We start from the raw sequence: 19,524 nt of genomic DNA, 5'->3' as shown, positions 1-19,524 counted from the left end.
AGGCGCCCCCGGGCTCAGCTACTGTTGAAGCCACTGTGGAAGCCTTGGCTTTCTGATCCGACCCTCGGGGTCAGCGTGGGTCCGAATGTGGTAACGCACGCACACGGTGAGTGTTGCTTAAATAGGGCAGCCAACTTCTTGATTTGCTGGGGCTGAGCAGTCTCCCCCAACAGAGGGCTCCCGGTGCTACATTCACCAAAGTCCCACGCAAACCAGGCCAGCTGCTCACCCGATGCTCAGATCAGGGGTCAGCGAACACAGAGCCAAATCCAGCCTGCCGCTTTGTTTGTAAATAAAAGTTTTATTAGAACGCAGCCAACCCTATTCATTTGTGACACATCGTCAACGATCACCCACAATCTACGAGGACCAAGGATGGCATTGACGAGTTGCAACGGGGACCGCGCGGTCTGCAAAACGTCACATATTTTTGGTCTGGCCATTTGAGAAAAAGGTTTGCTGGCCCCAAATGTTGTACGAAAACCTTGTAGGCCGCAGCTGTGCTCAGCCCTGTGAGGAGTGGGTGTTAAATGGGAGCCAGGCCACCTCCCCCTCCTCCCCAGGAGAGGTCAGGGTGAGTTTCTGGGGAGGATGCCACTGACCTTGAGAGGACGCGTTTGTCTGAGAGTTGGGGCGGGAACCAAATTCTGTATGCCAGAACTGGGTCATGGGGGGGAGTTGAATAAAGTGGATTCGGGGAACAGTTTCCCCACCCCCCCAACGGCCTAAAACCTTCCCGGCTGCCCAAGGATGTACCAAGATGCCCCCAGTGTCCAAGAGACAATACTGAAAACTTAAGGCACAGACCGGGGGGTTGGGGGGGTTCTGGAGCGGGCCGGGGCCGGGGTGAACAGCAAGGGACCAAAGCCCCAGCAGGAGACACCTTGACGCCCTGAAACAGCCACCATTAGTTCATCGAATATTTATTGAGCACCTGCGCTGTCCCGGGCCGCGGGCTGGGGAGTGGGATATTTCAGTGAACGATGACCCACACAGCCCCAAAGAAAGGTATGGCCCTGGGCTCTCCAAGCCCGCCCCAGCCCTCCCGGGCCAGGATCTCACCCTGGGCTCCCTGGGGAGATGCCCAAGAAAACCCAAGCTGCCCCAAGTCGGAGAGGGGCAGGGAATGGCCTTCAGAATCCAGCACTCCTGCCCCCAAAATGCCCCCTTTCCTGGGTGGTGACCATGGCAACCAGAAGAAAATGGGCGTGAGGGCAGGGGCTTTACCGGGTGCTTGGGGATGAGGCTCCAGCCGTGGAAGGCCTCAGAGGGAGCCCAGACAGGTGGGAGACAGGGAGGTGGAGGGATCTCCCCGGGCCCCCCCCCCCCCCCCGGAGGCAGGAGGGAGGATGCAGTGGCTTGCCCACAGTCCTGCTTTGGCTGCAAGAGTTCAGCTGCTCTCCTTCCTGTGGGGCACCTGGGGGCTCTGTCCTAGAGATCCCCATCCCTAGGGGCCCCAAGGAAGCCCGGACCCGTGGAACAGAGCCGGGGTGCTCAGTGGTGGCCCAGCGGGCCTTGGAGGGAGCAGGGAGGCGAGGGTCCTGTTCAGATGGATGAGCAGGTGAGGGGTGGGGGTTAAGGGAGGAAACTCTGCAAGGTGAGGTCATCCCCATCTCGGCCCTCCCTCGGCCCCGCCTTTAGGCCCTGGCTCTTGGCATTGGGCAGGTCCCCGTTGGCCGTGGCTGAGGGCGCTTCGCCCCCCTCAGGCAGCAGGGACGAGATGCAGACCATCTCAGTGGGGGAATAATTGCGCACAGGGTACATGTGATTCTTGCGAGAGAGGCGGACAGCCAGCACCACTGTGCACACGAGGAAGGTTGTGGCCACCAGGGCCAGGACGAGGATGGCCAGCAGGCACTGCTTCACAGGGATGCGGTCCAGAGCCTCTGTGGGGCTGGGGGCCACGGAGCTCTGGGGGGCAAGATTCTGATTATTTTTCCATTGTTTGATGAAGCCATCAGATGAATTGCCTACTGCCACGGTGGTGCTGTTGTAAGGATCAGAGGGCACAAGCAGGGCCATGGTTAGGCTCCTTGTGGTCGCAGGACCTGTGGATGGGACCTTCGTGGTGGCAGGATCTGTGGACAGGGCCTCTGTGGCAGTGGGCTCCGTGGATGTGGACAGGGCATCCGTGGCTTCTGGTCCCGTGGACGGGGCCTCTGTGGCCACAGGTTGTGTGGTCTGTGCCTCTGTGGCTGCCGGCCCCGTGGACGGGGCCTCTGTGGCCGCAGGTTGTGTGGTCAGTGCCTCTGTGGCTGCCGGCCCCGTGGACGGGGCCTCTGTGGCCGCAGGTTGTGTGGTCAGTGCCTCTGTGGCTGCCGGCCCCGTGGACGGGGCCTCTGTGGCCGCAGGTTGTGTGGTCAGTGCCTCTGTGGCTGCCGGCCCCGTGGACGGGGCCTCTGTGGCCGCAGGTTGTGTGGTCAGTGCCTCTGTGGCTGCCGGCCCCGTGGACGGGACCTCTGTGGCCGCAGGTTGTGTGGTCTGTGCCTCTGTGTCTGCCGGCCCCGTGGACAGGGCCTCAATGGTGGCCAGCTCTGTGGATGGAGCCCCCTCTGTGGATGAAGCCTCTGTGATGGGAAGTAACGCGGTGACGTGTTCTTTGCTCAGAGGGCCCAGTGTGACGGGAACCCCCTGCGTGGCCACTTCCATGCTCAGATCCCCCATGGCCATCCCTCTTGGGTACAGGCCAACGGAGTCCCCTCTGGCTATCACCAGAGTGGCTTGTTCAGGAGTTCCGGAATCCTTCTGCCCCAATGTTGCCATCTCAGCCAGAAATGTCCAGGTCAGGGGCACAGGCCCAGGGCTATTTGTAAAAAGCGTTTCTGGAGGGTCCGTGCCAATATAGTCATACATGTCTTGTTCTGGGTCCTCCTCCACTTGTTTCTGGCCCTGCACAAGCAGGGGGTCCGGGGCCTCAATGGTTCCATTCTCCCATGTCTCCCGCAGCTGCAGGCTGCTGTCAGAGCCCAGCAAAATCAGAAGCAGGAGGACTTGCAGAGGCATGGCACCTGGAGGCAGACACAGACAGAGGGACATCAGGACAGGCTCACCCCTGGGCCTGCCGAGCACCCTCTACTGCAACAGCCTCAGCTAGGAGGGTGTCTGACCTGGGGCAGGCACCTAGCGTCCTCGTAACCCGGCATTTACCTGGTACGCGGTAGCCCCCCAGCAAATAGCGGCCATCGTTATTTACCAACATTAACTCCTTTTTGTAGGTTTACTAATTTTGAGAGGGAGAGAGGAAGCGCGAGAGGGGGAGGGGCAGAGAGAGAGGAGGGAGCGAGAATCCCAGGCAGGCTCCTCCGCACGGTCAGCACGGAGCCCGACGTGGGGCTCGAACTCACAAACCATGAGATCACGCCCTGAGGCAAAGTCCAACACGTAACCGACTTAACTCCCTGCCTTTCTGATTAAAACTTTAAAATTGCGGGCAAGACTGCCCACCGGGGTATAGAAAGGAAATATTACAGCGTCCACTTATATAATTATGTCATCCACTTCGTAATTTCTATTTCTGTGCATAATTCATAGATCAACGCATCCGTATTGTCCACTGATGGGGTTCGTGAGCAGAAGAGTTTGGAGACCACAGGTGTGCAGGATAAAGCTGCTTGTTTGGACCCTTGAGGCCTTTTTTTTTTTTGAGGAGACGGTTCCTGATACGTCTCTCTGTGTCCCTCTGTTCCATTCTCCTTTGTCTTGGCTCCCACCCTACATAGCCCAGGCCTGTTCTTCAGATTCTCAGTTTTTTCCCCCTCCTTTCTCAGTGTCTCAGCTTGGTCTGGTTCCCTTCTGTCCTCACTTCCACATTTTGGGAGGACAGTACCTACCTCGTGGCTTATAGTGAGAATGAAACAGGCCCTACAAAGCCCTTAGCACTCGGTTCCCATGACAAGCTCCCGAAAAGGGCGGCTACTTTGCCTCCATCAGTAAGCCGATCCTGTAAGTCCTCAAGGGCCCAGAGCCATCAACTGTACTATCTGGGGCCAGGAGAAAACACATCTTTTTGGAACAGTCCTGCCCTCAGGCAGCTGATAGTCATTTCACTTGCCTGGGGGTCCATTCTGCTGTGACCCTTCAGCCCCCGGACCAGTAGCCAAAAAGGGCAGGGCCTCTGCTTTTGACCATCTCATTGGTATTTCTTCCCAGCATTGTGAACACCCATATATATAAAGTTTAAGCTTGTTTATTTCTGAGAGAGAGAGAGAGAGAGAGAGAGAGAGAGAGAGAGAGAGAGAATATCCTAAGCAGGTTCCATGCTGTCAGCACAGAGTCTAACCCAGGGCTCGATCTCAGGAACCGTGAGATCATGACCTGAGCTGAAATCAAGAGTCGGATGCTCAACCAACTGAGCCACCCAGGCGCCCCTGAACTTGCTTTCTTGATTGCTCTCTCTCCCCTTATGCTTCCCCTGGCACGGGCTGTTGTTTATGGGATTCGGAGTCATGCACTTGAGAATCCTGTGGCTGTGTCCTGGGCCAGGATTCACGTATTCCTGGTTTCCTTGGATACAATACCTTCAGCAGTGTGCAATCCCAAGCACTGTGTCTGGGGCAGAGCCTGGGTCAGTTCCAGTACTTTTCCTTGTCCTTCACATAATTTAGAGCAGAGACCAGTTGCTCATCATTCCTTGAGTGACTATAATGTACTCCTAGGCCCCTCAGCTCCCAGGCTCCACTTGACCTCCTCCACTTGTTAGTTAGAATTATGTTGGTTTCCAAAATGGCAGCCTGGGGGCACCTGGGCGGCTCAATCGGTTAAGCCAATTGAGCTTGGGAGTCTCTCTCTCCCTCTCTGCCTCTCTTCCACTCACGCTCTCTCTCTGTCTCTCAAAATAAATAAAGAAAAAAAAAGTCCTTCAGGTGCCTGGGTGGCTCAGTTGATTAAAAGTCTGACTCCTGACTTCGGCTCAGGTCACGATCTCATGGTTTGTGGGATGGAGCTTGACATCGGGCTCTGTGAGAGCCTGCTTAGGATTCTCTCTCTCTCTCTCTCTCTCTCTCTCTCTGCCCCTTCCCAGAGCGCACATGGGCTCTCTCAAAGTAAATAAACATTAAAAGAAAAAGTACTGGGGCGCCTGGGTGGCTCAGTCGGTTAAGCATCCGACTTCAGCTCAGGTCACGATCTCGCGGTCCGTGGGTTCGAGCCCCTCGTCGGGCTCTGGGCTGATGGCTCAGAGCCTGGAGCCTGCTTCCGGTTCTGTGTCTCCCTCTCTCTCTGCCCCTCCCCCGTTCATGTTCTGTCTCTCTCTGTCTCAAAAATAAATAAACGTTAAAAAAAATTAAAAAAAAAAAAGTACTGACATTAAAAAAAATAAATTTAAAAAATCGTGTCTTAAAATAATTTCTTAAACCAGGGCGCCTGGGTGGCTCGGTCGGTTAAGCGTCTGACTTCAGCTCAGGTCATGATCTCACAGTTCATGGGTTCGAGCCCCATGTGGGGCTCTGGGCTGTCAGCATAGAGCCCACTCTAGGTCCTCTGTCTCTTTCTCTCTCTCTCTGCCCATCCCCCGCTCTCGCTCTATCCCAAAACTAAACGTTAAAAAAAGTTCAAGAATAGAATAAAATAATTTCTCAAACCAAACTTCATGATATTTGCACCAGACACATCAGGTCCTCAAGCTGAGGGCAAAAGCACCCACACACGCACGCGTGCACCTGTACACACACAGACACACACCCCAGCCCCAGGTGGGATATGTGTGATATTCCTCAGGTACTGCTTCCTGCCCAAGGTCAAAGGAAAGGACAGAAGACAAACGGCTAGCTGATACAGGTCACAGTCATGCAGGATATGAGTCTCCGTCAGTTGACAAATATCTGAGTAAATTACAAGAAAAAGGTAACCTTAGGGGCCCCTGGGTGGCTCAGTCGGTTGAACATCCAACTTCAGCTCAGGTCACGATCTCACAGCTTGTGAGTTCGAGCCCCGCATCGGGCTCTGTGCTGACAGCTCGAAGCCTGGAGCCTGCTTCTGATTCTGTGCTTCCCTCTCTCTCTGCCCCTCCGCTGCTCACACTCTGTCTCTCTCTCAAAAATAAAGGAAGAGTAAATAAATTTTAAAAAGAGAGAAACTTCATCTTGACTTTACCTCCCTCGACTCCATAGCATAAACCAGTAACCCTTCACCACCCCGGTGCAGCTCTTCCTGCCCACGGGTCCTGTCCCCGTGCTTTAAGAAAATCACTTTTTTTTGCACCAAAGACGTCTTCAAGAATTCTTTCTTGGCCGTCAGCTCCAAACCCCACCATCACTCCAAAACCTCATCACTCACAATTATCTTCATTTTACCCTGGAGAGATGAAGCTCTACCTCAGAGAGGTAAAGCAACTTGCCCAAAGGCACACAGCTGCCAGAGATCAGACTGGAACCCAGTGAAGATTCGGGAAGGCTTTGTGGAGAAAGCTGACCTAGCTGAGGGGGCAGAAGGACCAAAGGCTTGGAAGAGACCTTAGCTTGTTGTATCTATGGCCGGGGTTGGGGACCCAGCTGAGGGAAGGAGGGCAGACTGAGAATAAGGAGACCTTGAAGGCCATCTCACCCAGAAAGGTCAGCCCCATATGTCCCGAGGGCTATGCAGGGCACAGCATTGAGAGAACAGGCTATGGGGGGAGAGAAAAAGATGTTCCGGTCTCAGTTCTGTCCCATAGAAGCTGTAGGACCTTGAATTGCTGAGCCTCAGTTTTCTCATCTGCAAAATGGGGATAACAAACCACATCTATCTCATCCAGCTGTTAAAGGAATACAAGAGAATGGATTCAAAAGTTCCAGGCTCCCACTAGGATGAGGGGCCATAAGGCAAGTTGAGGGCCAAGCACAAGCTAGCACACCCCCCCCCCCACCAGGCGGGATGTGTGTGATAGTCCTCAGGCACCCTTGGCTGCCCAAGAACAAAGGAAAGGAAAGATAACAAATGGTTAGCTGATAGAGATCACAGTCTTGCAGGACCGGAGTCTCTCTCTCTCCGTTTACAAACGCCTTGGTAAATTACAAGAAAAAGGCAATCTATCAATAGCCTAATCTCCAGAAACCCCTAGACTCAGTTTCCTGGAGCCCCAACATCACCCTCCCCTCCACAGCGATGCGGGGAACAAAGGTAAGAAGGAAATGGCGGGCAAGATTAAGTGTATTTATAACCTGCAGCCCATTGACGAATACTTGAGGCAAAACAGAACAGAACGTTTCTCCAGGAACCCCCTGCCGTCCTAATGTTAATGCCTCACTAGAGGGAAAACCACCTTAGCTTGACAACTGCAAGGCCTCAGGTATCTTAGGAGCCCTCTTTAGCACATCAAAGTCCTTCTGGAGGCCTCCCTTTTGTCTTCACCTCCCCCAACTCCAGAGCTTACAGCCCCAGGGCAGCTCTTCCTGCCCCCGGGTCCTAGCCCCGAGCCTTAACAAAATCACCTTTTTGCACCAAAGATGTCTTCAAGAAACCTTTCTTGGCTGTCAGTTCCAAACTCCCATCATTCCAAAACCCCATCAAGTAGGTGCTTACTAAACGTATCCCCCCCTACACACACACACACACATACACACACACACTCTTTGTCTCCCTCTTCAGGAGGCAGTTTCTTTGCACAAGGGTGGAGCTCCTGCTTGGGGGTAGAGGACAGGGCCTGATTTTGGCCCTGCTTTCCTGGGGGGGGGGGGGGGAAGGGGGACTTTAGGAAGAAGCCACCAGCTTGGATAGTATTTCAAAATTACGAAGACTTGTACCCTTCACCCCCCACTCAGGCAGCTCTCGGTTCCTGGAAGGCAGAGCTCTCAGCCACTTCCTGGAAGCAGAGAGGCTAGGAACAAAAAAAAAAAAAAAAAAAGGCCCCACCCGCTGTTCCTGCGTGGAGGGTGGAGGAGGGCGTGGAGGAGGCTCTCGCCCTCCCCTGCCCTCTCCCTGCGCCCATCCCCACCTCCCCTGCATGCAGAGGCAACTTGGGGTGGAGGAGAGACCGCTCAGCAGCCGTGTCACCTGAGCCTCGTTCCACCCTCTCTGAGCCTCAGTGTCCTAATCTGTAAAATGGGTGACCTTGCTTCAAAGAATGGTCCTGAGAATCTAATAGCATGCTGCAGGGAAGGTCCCTGAAGCCGGCATCCAGCAGGGAGTGTTTTACTGGGAGAGCCTCTTGGGGACTGTGCACAGAGGGGCAGAGGAAACAGAAATCTCAGAATCAGGGAAGGTACGGACGCGGCGGCCTCCCCACCTCCACCATGGGCAGTGAGGGAGGCCTCGGGTCCAGCGTGAGAGCAGAGGCCTCCCTGTGTGTTGAGATGAGACCGAGCACACCGGAAAAGCTCCCATCTCCCAGCCCAGGTCTAATTAGGGCCACCACCCTCGTCCAGGATTCCTGATGTTAGTGCTGAAAATCATCCCCTTATCCCTCATCCTGTGGCCTCAGTCCCAGGCAAGCTGGGGTGGCCGGTCACCCCAGCCTGCTGCCTGCCATCCCACAGACCTCAAGGGACAGGGACCATGGACATCACAGCCACGAGCCAGGCTGTGGCTGGGCAGGCATCAGCGCATTCGACAGGAAAAAAAAATCCCGGCTCCTGGGGGTCCTGTGACTCCGAGGGGGCCGTGCAGGTAGCGAGGAGAGGAGCGCTGTGTCTGGCAGGGAGGATACTAACTTTACTTCAAGTTAAATGCATGGTGATATAAGGACGATGGTATTCCAGAAGGCCCCACTGTGGCTGGACCATTTCATCACCCTACTCACCTCCACCCTGGCACTGGCCTTTGCGAATCCCATTACACAGATTAGGACAGCAAGGCTCAGGAGAGTGAAGTCCGTTCCTCAGAGCGGTGAAGCCCCCACCTTCCACCTTTCTCCCCCAGAGGCAGGAAAACGGTCACTCACCACAGGAGGGGGGCTCTGAGAGAGGGGCAGAGTTGTCACACCCTTGTCACACTCTTCCTGCTTGCCTAACAGAGTAGGTCAGATACGGCCCGTTTCCTGTCTTTCACCCTAAAACCAGGGTGCCCCACCCAGGCTGTGGAGGGGCAGGCTGCTGGCGGGGGGCCCACACCCTGCTCCAGGCGTGGGGAAGATGCCAGGGCGCTGTAAGAAGCTTGGGACTTTGCATTCAGAATCTTGGATCCCGGGAATCCCAGCACTCAAGAGTTTGGAACCTTAAGATGTGAAAGACTGAGCATCTCAGGGTGTGGGTGAAACAGCCACCAAGAGAAGGGAAGGCTCCAGATCAACAAGTAGGTCAAACCGAGGCCCAGGTGCCCTCCCCCTCAGACCTCAGGGCATTTCTCAGGGCTGGCGGACAGGATAGGCCCCGGCCCGATCTGATCCAGTCAAACCAGATCCAGTCCCGGCTCTGGCACTTACGTGACCTTGGGCAACCGAACTCACCTCTCTGAGCCACAGGCTCCTCATCTGGAATACGAAGACAATGACAGCACGGAGTGGGGTGGTTGTGGGTTGAAGTGAGCTGGCTCAGGCTGAGGGTTTAGCACACATTAAGTGCTCAACAATGGCCAGCTGTTGTCCTCGTCATTCTGCATTTAGGGCCGTCTCCCGGAAATATCCCCAAAGGCATAGCTTTGACATACCTACCTCTGATCTTGGCGGAGGGGGCTGGGACGGGGAGCCCTAGAAAACTGTCTCCACCGCAAGCCCTGGCCCATGCCTGGTTTGCAAGGCACATGTGTCAAGTGTAGACAAGGTTCCAGGCACTGGTTTGAGAGCTATACATGAGTTACTAGCTCACTCAGGCCCTACAACCTCCTCTATTAATCCCATGTGAGGGATTAATAATCCCATCTATTCTCCAGAGTTGAGCAAATGGCACCTTCTCCAAGAAGCCATCCTGGATTGCTCAGGCATAGTCATTCCCATTGTTCAAACCATTTAAAATGTTTGCTTACTTGAGGCTCCTGGGTGGCTCAGTTGGTTAAGCATCTGACTCTTGATTTCAGCTCATGATCTCATGGTCGCGAGATCAAGAGCCCCACGTCGGGCTCCACACTGGGCTTGGAGCCTGTTTAACATTCTTTCACTCTCTCCCTCTGCCCCTCCCCTACTCATCGTGCTCTCTCTCTCTTTCTCTCTCTCTCTAAAAAATAAATAGGGGCACCTGTGTGGCTCAGTCAATTAAGTCTCCGACTTCGGCTCAGGTCATGATCTCGCTGTTTGTGGGTTCGAGCCCTGCGTCGGGCTCTGTGCTGGCAGCTCGGAGCCTGGAGCCTGCTTCGGATTCTGTGTCTCCCAAGCTCTCTGCTCCTCCCCTGCTCATGCTCTCTCTCTCTCTCAAAAATAAATAAACATTAAGAAAAATTAAAAATAAAACAGTAAAAAATAAATAAAATGTTTACTGCCTAAAACTCCATTTCCACTGGCCCATAAACTCCAAGGGGACAGGAGAGATGTCGCCGTTCACACCACATGCGCAGGGCTCAGCAGGCACTGTGACACCTGCCCATTGGCACGGGCACCGTGGCTGCCCCACTGCCTCCGCCAGATCACAAGCTCTTGCAGGGCAGTCTCCGCTGGGTCCCCAGCACCGACAGGCCTGGCCTCCTGGGGGTCATTAAACGCCCGCTGCAGGGGTGGTGCGTGAATGGGACAGAGGCCACCAGCAGGCAGGTGCACAGGACACGTGCCCTCGGGCTTCCCGCACGGTGCCTGCACTTCCCCACCTTTTCTCAGCATCTCCCCCGCCCCCACCAAGGAGCCCTTTCAGACTTTCTTCCCCTTAAATTTTTTTTTCCTTAAGTGCGTCTGAACTCGCGACCCTGAGATCAAGACCTGAGCTGAGATCAGGAGTCAGATGCCCAACCTACTGGGCCCCCCGGGCGCCCCACCCCCCATGCATTTTAATACCACAGATACACCTGTTTACTGTTCCGTAGCCTTTGCAGGAACATGAGCCACAGTGACGGTGAAGATTTTGGGGTTTTGCCCACCTACCAAAAAACCTAACTTTCCCCTTTTGGACCCTGAATTGGCTAGCCTGGTCCAGAGGAGGTAAGCTGTTTTGCACACGTGAATTCAAAGAGACCTACCCCTGGTTTTAGTTTAACAACCCATGGCTGGCGGAAGACCTGTGTCGACAGCCAGGTGGACAAGCACACAGACGCACAGACACGCTCCAGCCGTGCTGTCTCCTTCTCGCCTGAGTCTCGTGCCCCGCCCCACCCCCACCATCTTCTTGCTCAAGGTCAGCAAAGGAGACTGAGAAGCCAGGGCCGGGGTCGCCGGAGGCTCCGCCAGGGTCCTGCAGCCAGACGGGGCCGCGGTACGTCCAAGCCCATCACCTCCCAGCCAGGCCACCGTGGGCAGCCGCTTGTCCCCTCTGAGGGTTTCCCATCTGCACAAAGGGGGCACAGCATGCTTGGACGATTCCCGGGCCCTCCGAAGCCCCTGCTCCAGCCTGGCCGAGCTTCCCCAGAGGCTCTCAGCCCAACAGCCCGGTCCCTTCCGCTATCCGGGTTTCAATCTCCCTTGGCTGCTGGCCTAGCCTGGTGAGGAAGGCATAGACCATTTTGGGTGTGGCCAGGCAAGCCCCAAAGGAAGCCACCAACACATCTGGGCCTAGGCGGGGGGGCGGGGGGTCACCTCCTGAGCCCCTTGCCCAGTGAGAGGCCTGCTCTCGGGGGACTCGAAGTCAGAGATGGGAGAGGAGGAAAACGAGAGGGTCCAGGAGGGAAGGAAGAGAACTCCCGGCGCCTGGAGCCCTAGATCATTGTCTATGGGGTGTGTGTGTGTGTGTGTGTGTGTGTGTGTATGTGTGTGTATGTGTGTGTGTCGGGGGCCATAGCTTTAGGTACTACCCCCCCACCACTCTCCTTTACACCCCTAAAGCACCCCAAATACAAATACCTAAGAGTATTCAAATTCTGATGATTATTTTCTCTTTTGCCAGCAATATTAGTGTCCTAATTCTAATATTTTCATACTTTTTCGTATTTTTTTTTCGTATTTTTTCAACAATTTTTTCAACGTCGTAACAGGTGAAAGTGCAAAGAACGCAGTTTTGGAGGGGCGCCTGGATGGCTCAGTTGGTTAAGTCCCCGACTCTTGATTTCGGCTCAGGTCATGATCTCATGGTTCGTGAGTCTGAACCCTGCGTGGGGCTCCGTGTTGACAATGCGGAGCCTGCTTGGGATTCTCAATCTCTGCCCCTCCCCTGATTGCACTCTCTCTCAAATAAATAAATAAACATAAATAAATAAATAGATAGATAGATAGATAGATAGATAGATAAATAAAGTGAGGGAAAAACAAAAAAAGAATGCAGCTTTGGAGACAATATTTTTATGGATCCAGAGCCTCAGAAGCTTCCAGACAGACCCTGCACCTGCTCCCCCTTTCTGGAATCACCCAGCCCTAACCCCAGCTCTGCTCTGAGCAAATCCCTTCACCTCCCCATGCCTTGTATGAAAGGAGGGGTAGCATGATTTTTAGAGAAATGCTCTGATTTTTCGGACTTTTTCTATTAAGAAACCTCACCCTCTCCGAGCCAGCAGCTGCTGGCACACCCGATGGGAAGGTTGGGATAGAAGTTAAGGATCTGGAAGAGACTGTGGAATAAGGCCACGACCTCGATCCTGAGCCCCTCTCCCCTCACCCCGAGCCCAAGCTCTGGTTCGGAGCTCAGGTCCTGCCCCGGGACTGCCCTCGGCTGTCAGGCAGGCCAGGCCTGCCGGTCCCACAGCTCCCCCCAGCCACTCCCTATGGTTTTGTGAGCTGGCACTTACCCTGCTCAGCAGAGCATGGGACAGCTGCCTCGTGAGCCAGGAAGAAGCCGCTTCTCTGCCTCAGTGACAGGGACCGAGCCCACACTGCCAGGGCACTGCTGTGGCACCCGGGGCTGTGGTCCCAGACCCTGCCAACCTTCAACGGCCTGTGTGAAAGAAGGAAGCGAGAATGTGGTTACTCAGACAGGGCCACGTGACGGCCCACACCCCCTTGTTTGTGACAGTTTTGGTGACAATGTTGATTGAGACTGGGTGGGTGGTGACGGACTGGGACCTGCTGAGCCCGGGAGCACTCTGGGGTTCTGGTAGGTATGAAAACGCCAAGAAGCATCTAGAAGATTTCTGGGGAGGGCTGGTTAAGGAGGCCCCAGCGCGACCCCACGGTGATGGAGAGTAGGGGTGGGGCGACCCTGCCCTGGAGGGAAGGCAGTGACCAGATGCAAATGAGGACGGTTCTAGACTCCTGTCCAAGAAGGGAGCCGGGGTGGGAGAAACCACAGAACGCACACCTTCCTGAGGTTTGCAAATACGATGCAGTCATTCCTTCCAGAGTCATCTCTAGATGCACAGGTGGTCCTTTCAGCTCCGATCCGTAACTTCTCTGAGGAGCTAGATGGCAAGATGGCAAGATGTCCATCAGGGCAAGACATGCTTATTTTATTTCTCCATCCGGACTCGCTCATTTGGCCACGTCTGGCACACCAAGGCTGCGTGCTCGGAGGTCCAAAAGCAAGCAGTTCTGGGCTCTGGCTCCAGAAGCTCTTCGTCTGGTGGGGAAGCCAGCAGGTGAACCAGTAAACAGATCATTACACTCAGTATTGTCACCCTGCGGTGAGCGAGGGAGGGGCCCCTAAACCACCTTGGCCAAGGGAGGGGCTGCTGTCAGGAGAGTCTTCCAAGAAGTGATGCAGGGATGAGAAGTAGGGGTGGGCTGGGTGGGCATTCCAGGCAGAGAGCACAGCGTGGCCAATGGCCAGGAGACCTAAGAGAGCACAGAACTCTCAAGGGAGTGAAGGAAAGCATCATCTCCCGGGGTCTGGCCTGTGGCTTTGTATAGGTGGGATGCAGGATATATGCGGACAGGGTTTCTTACCCTACCTCACACACAGGCAGTTTTAAAATGGAAACCGGGGGCGCCTGGGGGGCTCAGCGAGTTGGGCGGCCAACTTCGGCTCAGGTCATGATCTCACGGTTCGTGGGTTCGAGCCCTGCATCAGGCTCAGGGCTGACAGCTCGGAGCCTAGAGCCTGCTTCGCATTCTGTGTCTCCCTCTCTCTCTGCCTCTCTCTCTCTCTCTCTCTCTCTCTCTCTCTCTCTCAAAAATAAATAAACATTAAAAAAAATTTTTTAATGGGAACTGGAAACCCAGTGGGTGTTCACCACTGGGGCCTCCATCCTGGAAGGGACCAAAAACTCTCCCGGTCTGCAGAGACAGGGAAACTGAGGCCCCAAAAGGGGAGGTAAGAATGTTAGAACTTCCCACCCTTCCCCAGCAGGTTTGGAAGTAGCCAGCCCTCAGGAACAGGGACTGAGAAGCTCGAAACAGACCCACATCGGCGTGGAGGCCACTCTCAGGTTATAGGAGTTCCAGATCAATGTTTTAGCCCGCGTTCACAAGCATGTCAGAGACAGGACAGCCCCTCCTCTGGGAACAGCCTTGGGTCCCCACCCCTCAGACCAGCTCATCCTGAACCAGAATCCATTACCAGATCCACAGTTCTGACACCAGCAGTGAGGTCCTGAAGACGCAGAGGACAAGGGGAGGGCGGTCTTCCTTCCTGGTCTGCCGGAGACCGACCGGGTTCTGGGGATGCAGAACTTTCAGGCTTAAAACTGGGTATGTCCCTGGCCCCTTCCAGGCCAGGGGGCCAGGAGAGCCGGCCGTTTGCTAAACTCTGAATGGGCTATCAGAGGCTGTTACCCCCACCCGCGGCGCTGGGGTGGAAGGACTGGCCGAGGGGGCAGAGCCAGGGGGGGCAGATGCAGACCCCCACACTCCCCAGATGTATCCCTTCCTCCCCCTCCCAGATGCAGCCACACGCTGCTTCTCTAGAGGGTCGGGCACAGCCTGGGGAAAAGGAAACTGTACCTGGTCCTTTATGCCATCTGTGAGCTTTGCAAACCATCTGGGAGCAGTACCCTACAGGGGACAACTCGCAAGGCTGGGGAGCGGGGCGGATAACTGGCCTCGTACGACCTGTGTGACCTTGGGCAAGTCGCTTCTCTCGAGCCTCTGGCTGCCTCGCCTGCAAAGCCGAGCAGTACAAACGCTTACCATGGTCCTTGGCCTCTGCCACAGGCCAGACGCTGCGCATCGTATCGGCTCACGTACTGCCCAGAGCCGTCTTTGGAGGTGGGGAAACTGAGGCTCAAAGCGAGGCCGTGCCTCGCTCCAGGTCACACAGCGTGCGTCGGCGGCAGACCCAGGTCCGGGCAGCCGGAAGAAAGCCCAGCCCTCTGTCTCGGCGCCTGGCCTGTGATCTTGCTGGCTGAAGCGCTCTGTGTAAAAAGGGAATAACCGGGGGCCGGCAAACCCTTTCAAGGGAAGACTCGCACAGCTGAGCGGACTTCGCAGAGGAACAGACATTGCTAAGAGCGCTCCGGCTCGCGCGGTCTGTGCGGAGCCCATAAAGCCACATCTCATGGCACCTAACACCTGTGAGATCCAAGCATTCACAGTGAGCGGGTTTCCACTCCTGCAAGTGGGGCCCCGAAAAACACTCCCCAAAAATGCCTTCCGAGACGGGAGCAATTATACTTAAGGTGAGAGAAACGGTGGGAAAAAGCAGACCGGTCCCACCCTCACGGAAGCCTGCCCCCTGATGAAGCGTGAGGCAGGTGTTAAAGTCACGCCGTGCAAAGCGCTCACGCCTCGTTAGTGGAAAAGCAGGGGTGAAGGTGTATAAAGAGCAGAGTCGCAGCAGAGGGTGGGTGCTCAGCGGAGGCACTGAAAGAAATGCAGGGCTCATCTCTGACTGGCCCAGCGATGGGTGGCTCTCCTCTTGCCCGTAAACCTTCCTTCCCTATATTTTTAAACAGAAAAATAGACATAACAATCTACATGTTGACCTTGTTATCAAGAAACAGAGATTTTAAGCAAGGCCAGGACTTTATAGACACCCTAGATTTCAGAATGACTAGACATTTGCTGCCTTGGTCTGTCTCCACCCTTCTGGGGTATTCTGGGGACGGCCTTACCCACGCCCCAGCCCTGTGTTTCTCGAGGCTTCCAACCGTGGTTTCCTAAGGCCCCTTGGCTGCAGCAATGGGCCAGTCAAGTCACTTCCTCTTAAGCTCCTCAGCCTGACTCTGAAGGATTCTCCAGAAGGGGTTAGAAACCCACTCAGACATCATAGACTAACCGCCCCCGCCCAGAGGGCAACTCCTTTCCCTATAACAGGAGCAAGGGGCTTTTTCTGTAAAGGGCCAGAGGCTAAATCTTTTCAGCTTTGTGGATCTGTCTCAAATATTCAACTCCGGGGGCGCCTGGGTGGCTCAGTCGGTTGGGCGGCCGACTTCGGCTTAGGTCATGATCTCGCGGTCCGTGAGTTCGAGCCCCGCGTCGGGCTCTGGGCTGACAGCTCAGAGCCTGGAGCCTGTTTCAGATTCTGTGTCTCCCTCTCTCTGACCCTCCCCTGTTCATGCTCTGTCTCTCTCTGTCTCAAAAATAAATAAATGTTAAAAAAAAATAAAAAAAAAAATATTCAACTCCGTGGTGGTAAACATGGAAAGAGCTGGTCCGTATGTAATGAATGGGCGTGGCTGTGAGCCAGTAAAATTTTCTTTGCAAAATCAGGTGGAGAGCCAGATTTGTCCCACCGGCTGATCCCTGACCTAGAGAAATGAAGAGACACTGGCTATGGGGAGAACCGAACTGGAATAAGAAGGGACCCACCAGGTCCCCACGGATGGACAGAATGAAACACGGGTCCCCCTCAAGACTAGGCTGCTGGCTTTCTCGGCGCAGGGCACATTTATTGAGCCCTGACAAGTGCCAGGCACTGGAATGAGCCGCACCTAAGACAGATGCTATCCTTGCCTTCTGGGGGCCTTCAGATTCGTGGCCAGGCCAAAAGCCACAATCCAGGGTCACTGAATATAGCCAGGTGGAGAGCACAGGTCTGAGAATGAGAATTGGGTCCTTTAAGCTTGCTGCGTGGCTTTAGGCAATTCACTTGAGCTCTCTGAAAAACGGCCTCATCTGGAAAATGGAGGCGTGAATGCTTAGTGCAAAACCACGCAAGGAATCAGTGAAAGTCCAAAAGCATGTTTTTTGGGCTGCCGATGTAGGCAGGGCCCAGTCGCCTCGTCTCTGACTCCCTGAGTCTCTCCATCTTAAAACTTCAGAGCGGCTACAGGTCTCCGGCCCCCAGTCCTCAATGGAAAATCCTTGCTCCAAGTTCAAGAACAACTCTCTGCCTGTGCAGGATTCAATGGCTCCCCATTGCTTTTAGAATAAAGACTCAAATCCCTGACATGGTAGCCAATGCCTTGCCCCCCCTCTTCCTCTCCAGTTCATCTCATCCACATGCCGCCTTGTTCCAGCACCTTCTTCTAGTTCCTCTCATGTTTCCTCCCGACACAGGACCTTTGCACGTACAGTTCCTTCTGCCTGGAGCATTCCTTATTGCTCATCACCTGAGTAACTCCTACTCACAATTCAGACCCAGTTCATGTGCCATTTCCTCAGAAAAAGCCTTTCCTGACCGCCGGCCCCGCTCTGTGATCTCACAACACTGTGCCCCTCCCCAACGCACATGTGGTGACTTGATACATCTCTCTGTCTCTGGAAAGCTCCAGAAGAAACCCAGGCCTCTTTTGGCCACTGTTGCACCTCCTGGGCCAAGCACAGTGCCTGTCGTATAAGCATAACAACGGCTCACATTTACAGGTGCTTCTTCATGCCAGGCACTGTCCTAGGCGCTTGACATATTTGTCACAATGATGCAAATTGACAGTTTAATTTGTCCCAATTGCCTCACGAGGTAGGTAGTATTAGCATTCCCATGTTTGGATGGGGAAAAAAAAACCCAAAGCCCAGAGAGGTTAAGTAACTTGCCTGAGGCCAAACAGCTAGGAAGCGAAGCAGGAGAGCCAGGGTTTAAACGAGAGCCTGCGTTCAATCAGAGTAGAATAAATATACAAATTATCACAGCCCCTCCTGGCAGACGCTGCCTGTTGTGATTGGTCCCCCCCCACTTTACAACAGCATGTGATCTGCTGGGGTGTGAAGGAGCTGCAGGTCAGCAAAGCCAGCAGGTGTGAGGTTCCTCTCGATACAGACCCAGATCCCGTGGTGGGACTAGCCTGGGGACCAAGGGCCATTTGGGGGTGTGTGTGTGTGTGGAAATGTGCTGCAGGGGGTTAACTAACCCGTTCCCGCTGGAGCAACCCCATCTTAAAGCTCACTGGGTCCCGACTTGGACAACAACAGACTGCATATCCAAGCAGCCTACAGCCTCCTTATTACTTGGATGCCCCCTAAGCGGCTGTCCGTGCACGAAGGGCAATTTTGCTTACATTAGCCGCTGCGTGAAAATGCTCGCAGCCGCCACGTGATGGTGCTTCCCATCAGCTTCGCGGTGGCCTATCCAGGTTGCACTTTGCTCCTCTCTTCTATCTGGGCTGGGAGTGGAGCAGGGAGGGGACTGCGCACACCAGTGACAAGTTCACGGCGACGACGGTTAAGTTCTAGAGACACAGAGGGAGCTGCAGGTGACCAAAGCCAGCAACGCTTAGCTTCGACCTGGTATTTGCCAGGTGTAGGCTGGTCAACTATGCGCTCAGCTAGCGAGGAAAATGAGGGAAAAAAAAAAAATTAAACACTCGTGGAATCCTGAAATTTCATGGATGGGCACGGACTGTACCTGACAGGTATAGCCGAGATCCGAAAAGCCATTTGGAATTTGCTGGGAACTCACCGTGGGCACCCTCCGTCCCCCAAAGATGCCCATTTCCCTGAAAATGGGGAAAACCGCGGGCAAGGTGGGGCCGCAGCTCTCCTAGAATCGTGCCTGCCTTCTAAAGTGGCCATTCTGCCTCCTAGGAAGCTGAGGCTCAGGGAGGGGCCCCGGGCGGATTTGAGCCCAGGTTGGCCAGACCAGACCACAAAGCCTGCAACTTCCTACTGAAGCATCCAGCTGGCTGTGTGGCCTGACCTCTCTGGGCAGCACCGGGAAATTACCCGTCATGGGATCCTTTGTTCAAATGAGAGTAAAGATCTCAGAGAGCACAGAGCTGCTCTAAGGAAAGGCGGGGGCGGGGGCGGGGGAGGGGCCACCCTCAACTACCTGCCCGCCGCCCCCCCTTCCCCAACACACACATCCTCTTTGATTGAAGGGAGGGCTCACAGCTGTGATTTGCCGATTTGAATCATCTAAAAGGGAAATGGCCACTTGGGGGCCCACCGCAGCTGGGATGCAGTTCCCCTTCTCAAACGGCGGCAGACCCTTGGGGAGCCCTGGATTCTGGCTGTCACTCTGGGCAGCTCCGGGATGAAAGCCTGCAGAGTGAAGCTGTTCCTCCAGAGAGACGAAGAATAGGGGTTCCCCAGGGTTCAGTGGGTCAGCTTTGGTGCCAGAGGGTGGTCAGCGCAGGGGCTGTTCCCAGACCCGGAAGGCCAGAGGGTAATCAAGCCTAGAAATGTGCTCCAAACTCAGGGATTTTTTCCAACAGTAGTCGCTGAAGGGATCAATGCCTCCAGCACCCACCCCAAGCACGGGGCAGGGAGGTACAGTGATGGAGAACTCCGGACTCAGACCTCACGGGGCTCTGATGATGGAGAAATACCGCCACGAGGAAGGAGTCTTGGGTGCAAAC

At 54.8% G+C, this 19,524-nt stretch overlaps 1 protein-coding gene across 1 annotated transcript; it reads right to left on the bottom strand.

Annotated features, from left to right (window-relative positions):
• Positions 1-281: 281 nt before the first annotated feature.
• Positions 282-13,230, bottom strand: SELPLG (selectin P ligand). Its single transcript, XM_058691056.1, has 3 exons — positions 13,215-13,230; positions 12,706-12,851; positions 282-3,008 (listed from the first exon to the last, which is right to left on the bottom strand). Exon 3 carries the CDS (start codon positions 3,001-3,003, stop codon positions 1,576-1,578), a length of 1,428 nt encoding a protein of 475 aa, XP_058547039.1. The 5' UTR covers positions 3,004-3,008; positions 12,706-12,851; positions 13,215-13,230; the 3' UTR covers positions 282-1,575.
• Positions 13,231-19,524: the final 6,294 nt, after the last annotated feature.

The sequence above is a fragment of the Neofelis nebulosa genome, chromosome 11 (genome assembly GCF_028018385.1).
Source record: "Neofelis nebulosa isolate mNeoNeb1 chromosome 11, mNeoNeb1.pri, whole genome shotgun sequence".
Taxonomy (NCBI): domain Eukaryota; kingdom Metazoa; phylum Chordata; class Mammalia; order Carnivora; family Felidae; genus Neofelis; species Neofelis nebulosa.
Note: the sequence above shows the minus strand (reverse complement) of the source record. Positions and strands in the feature narration are given on the sequence as shown.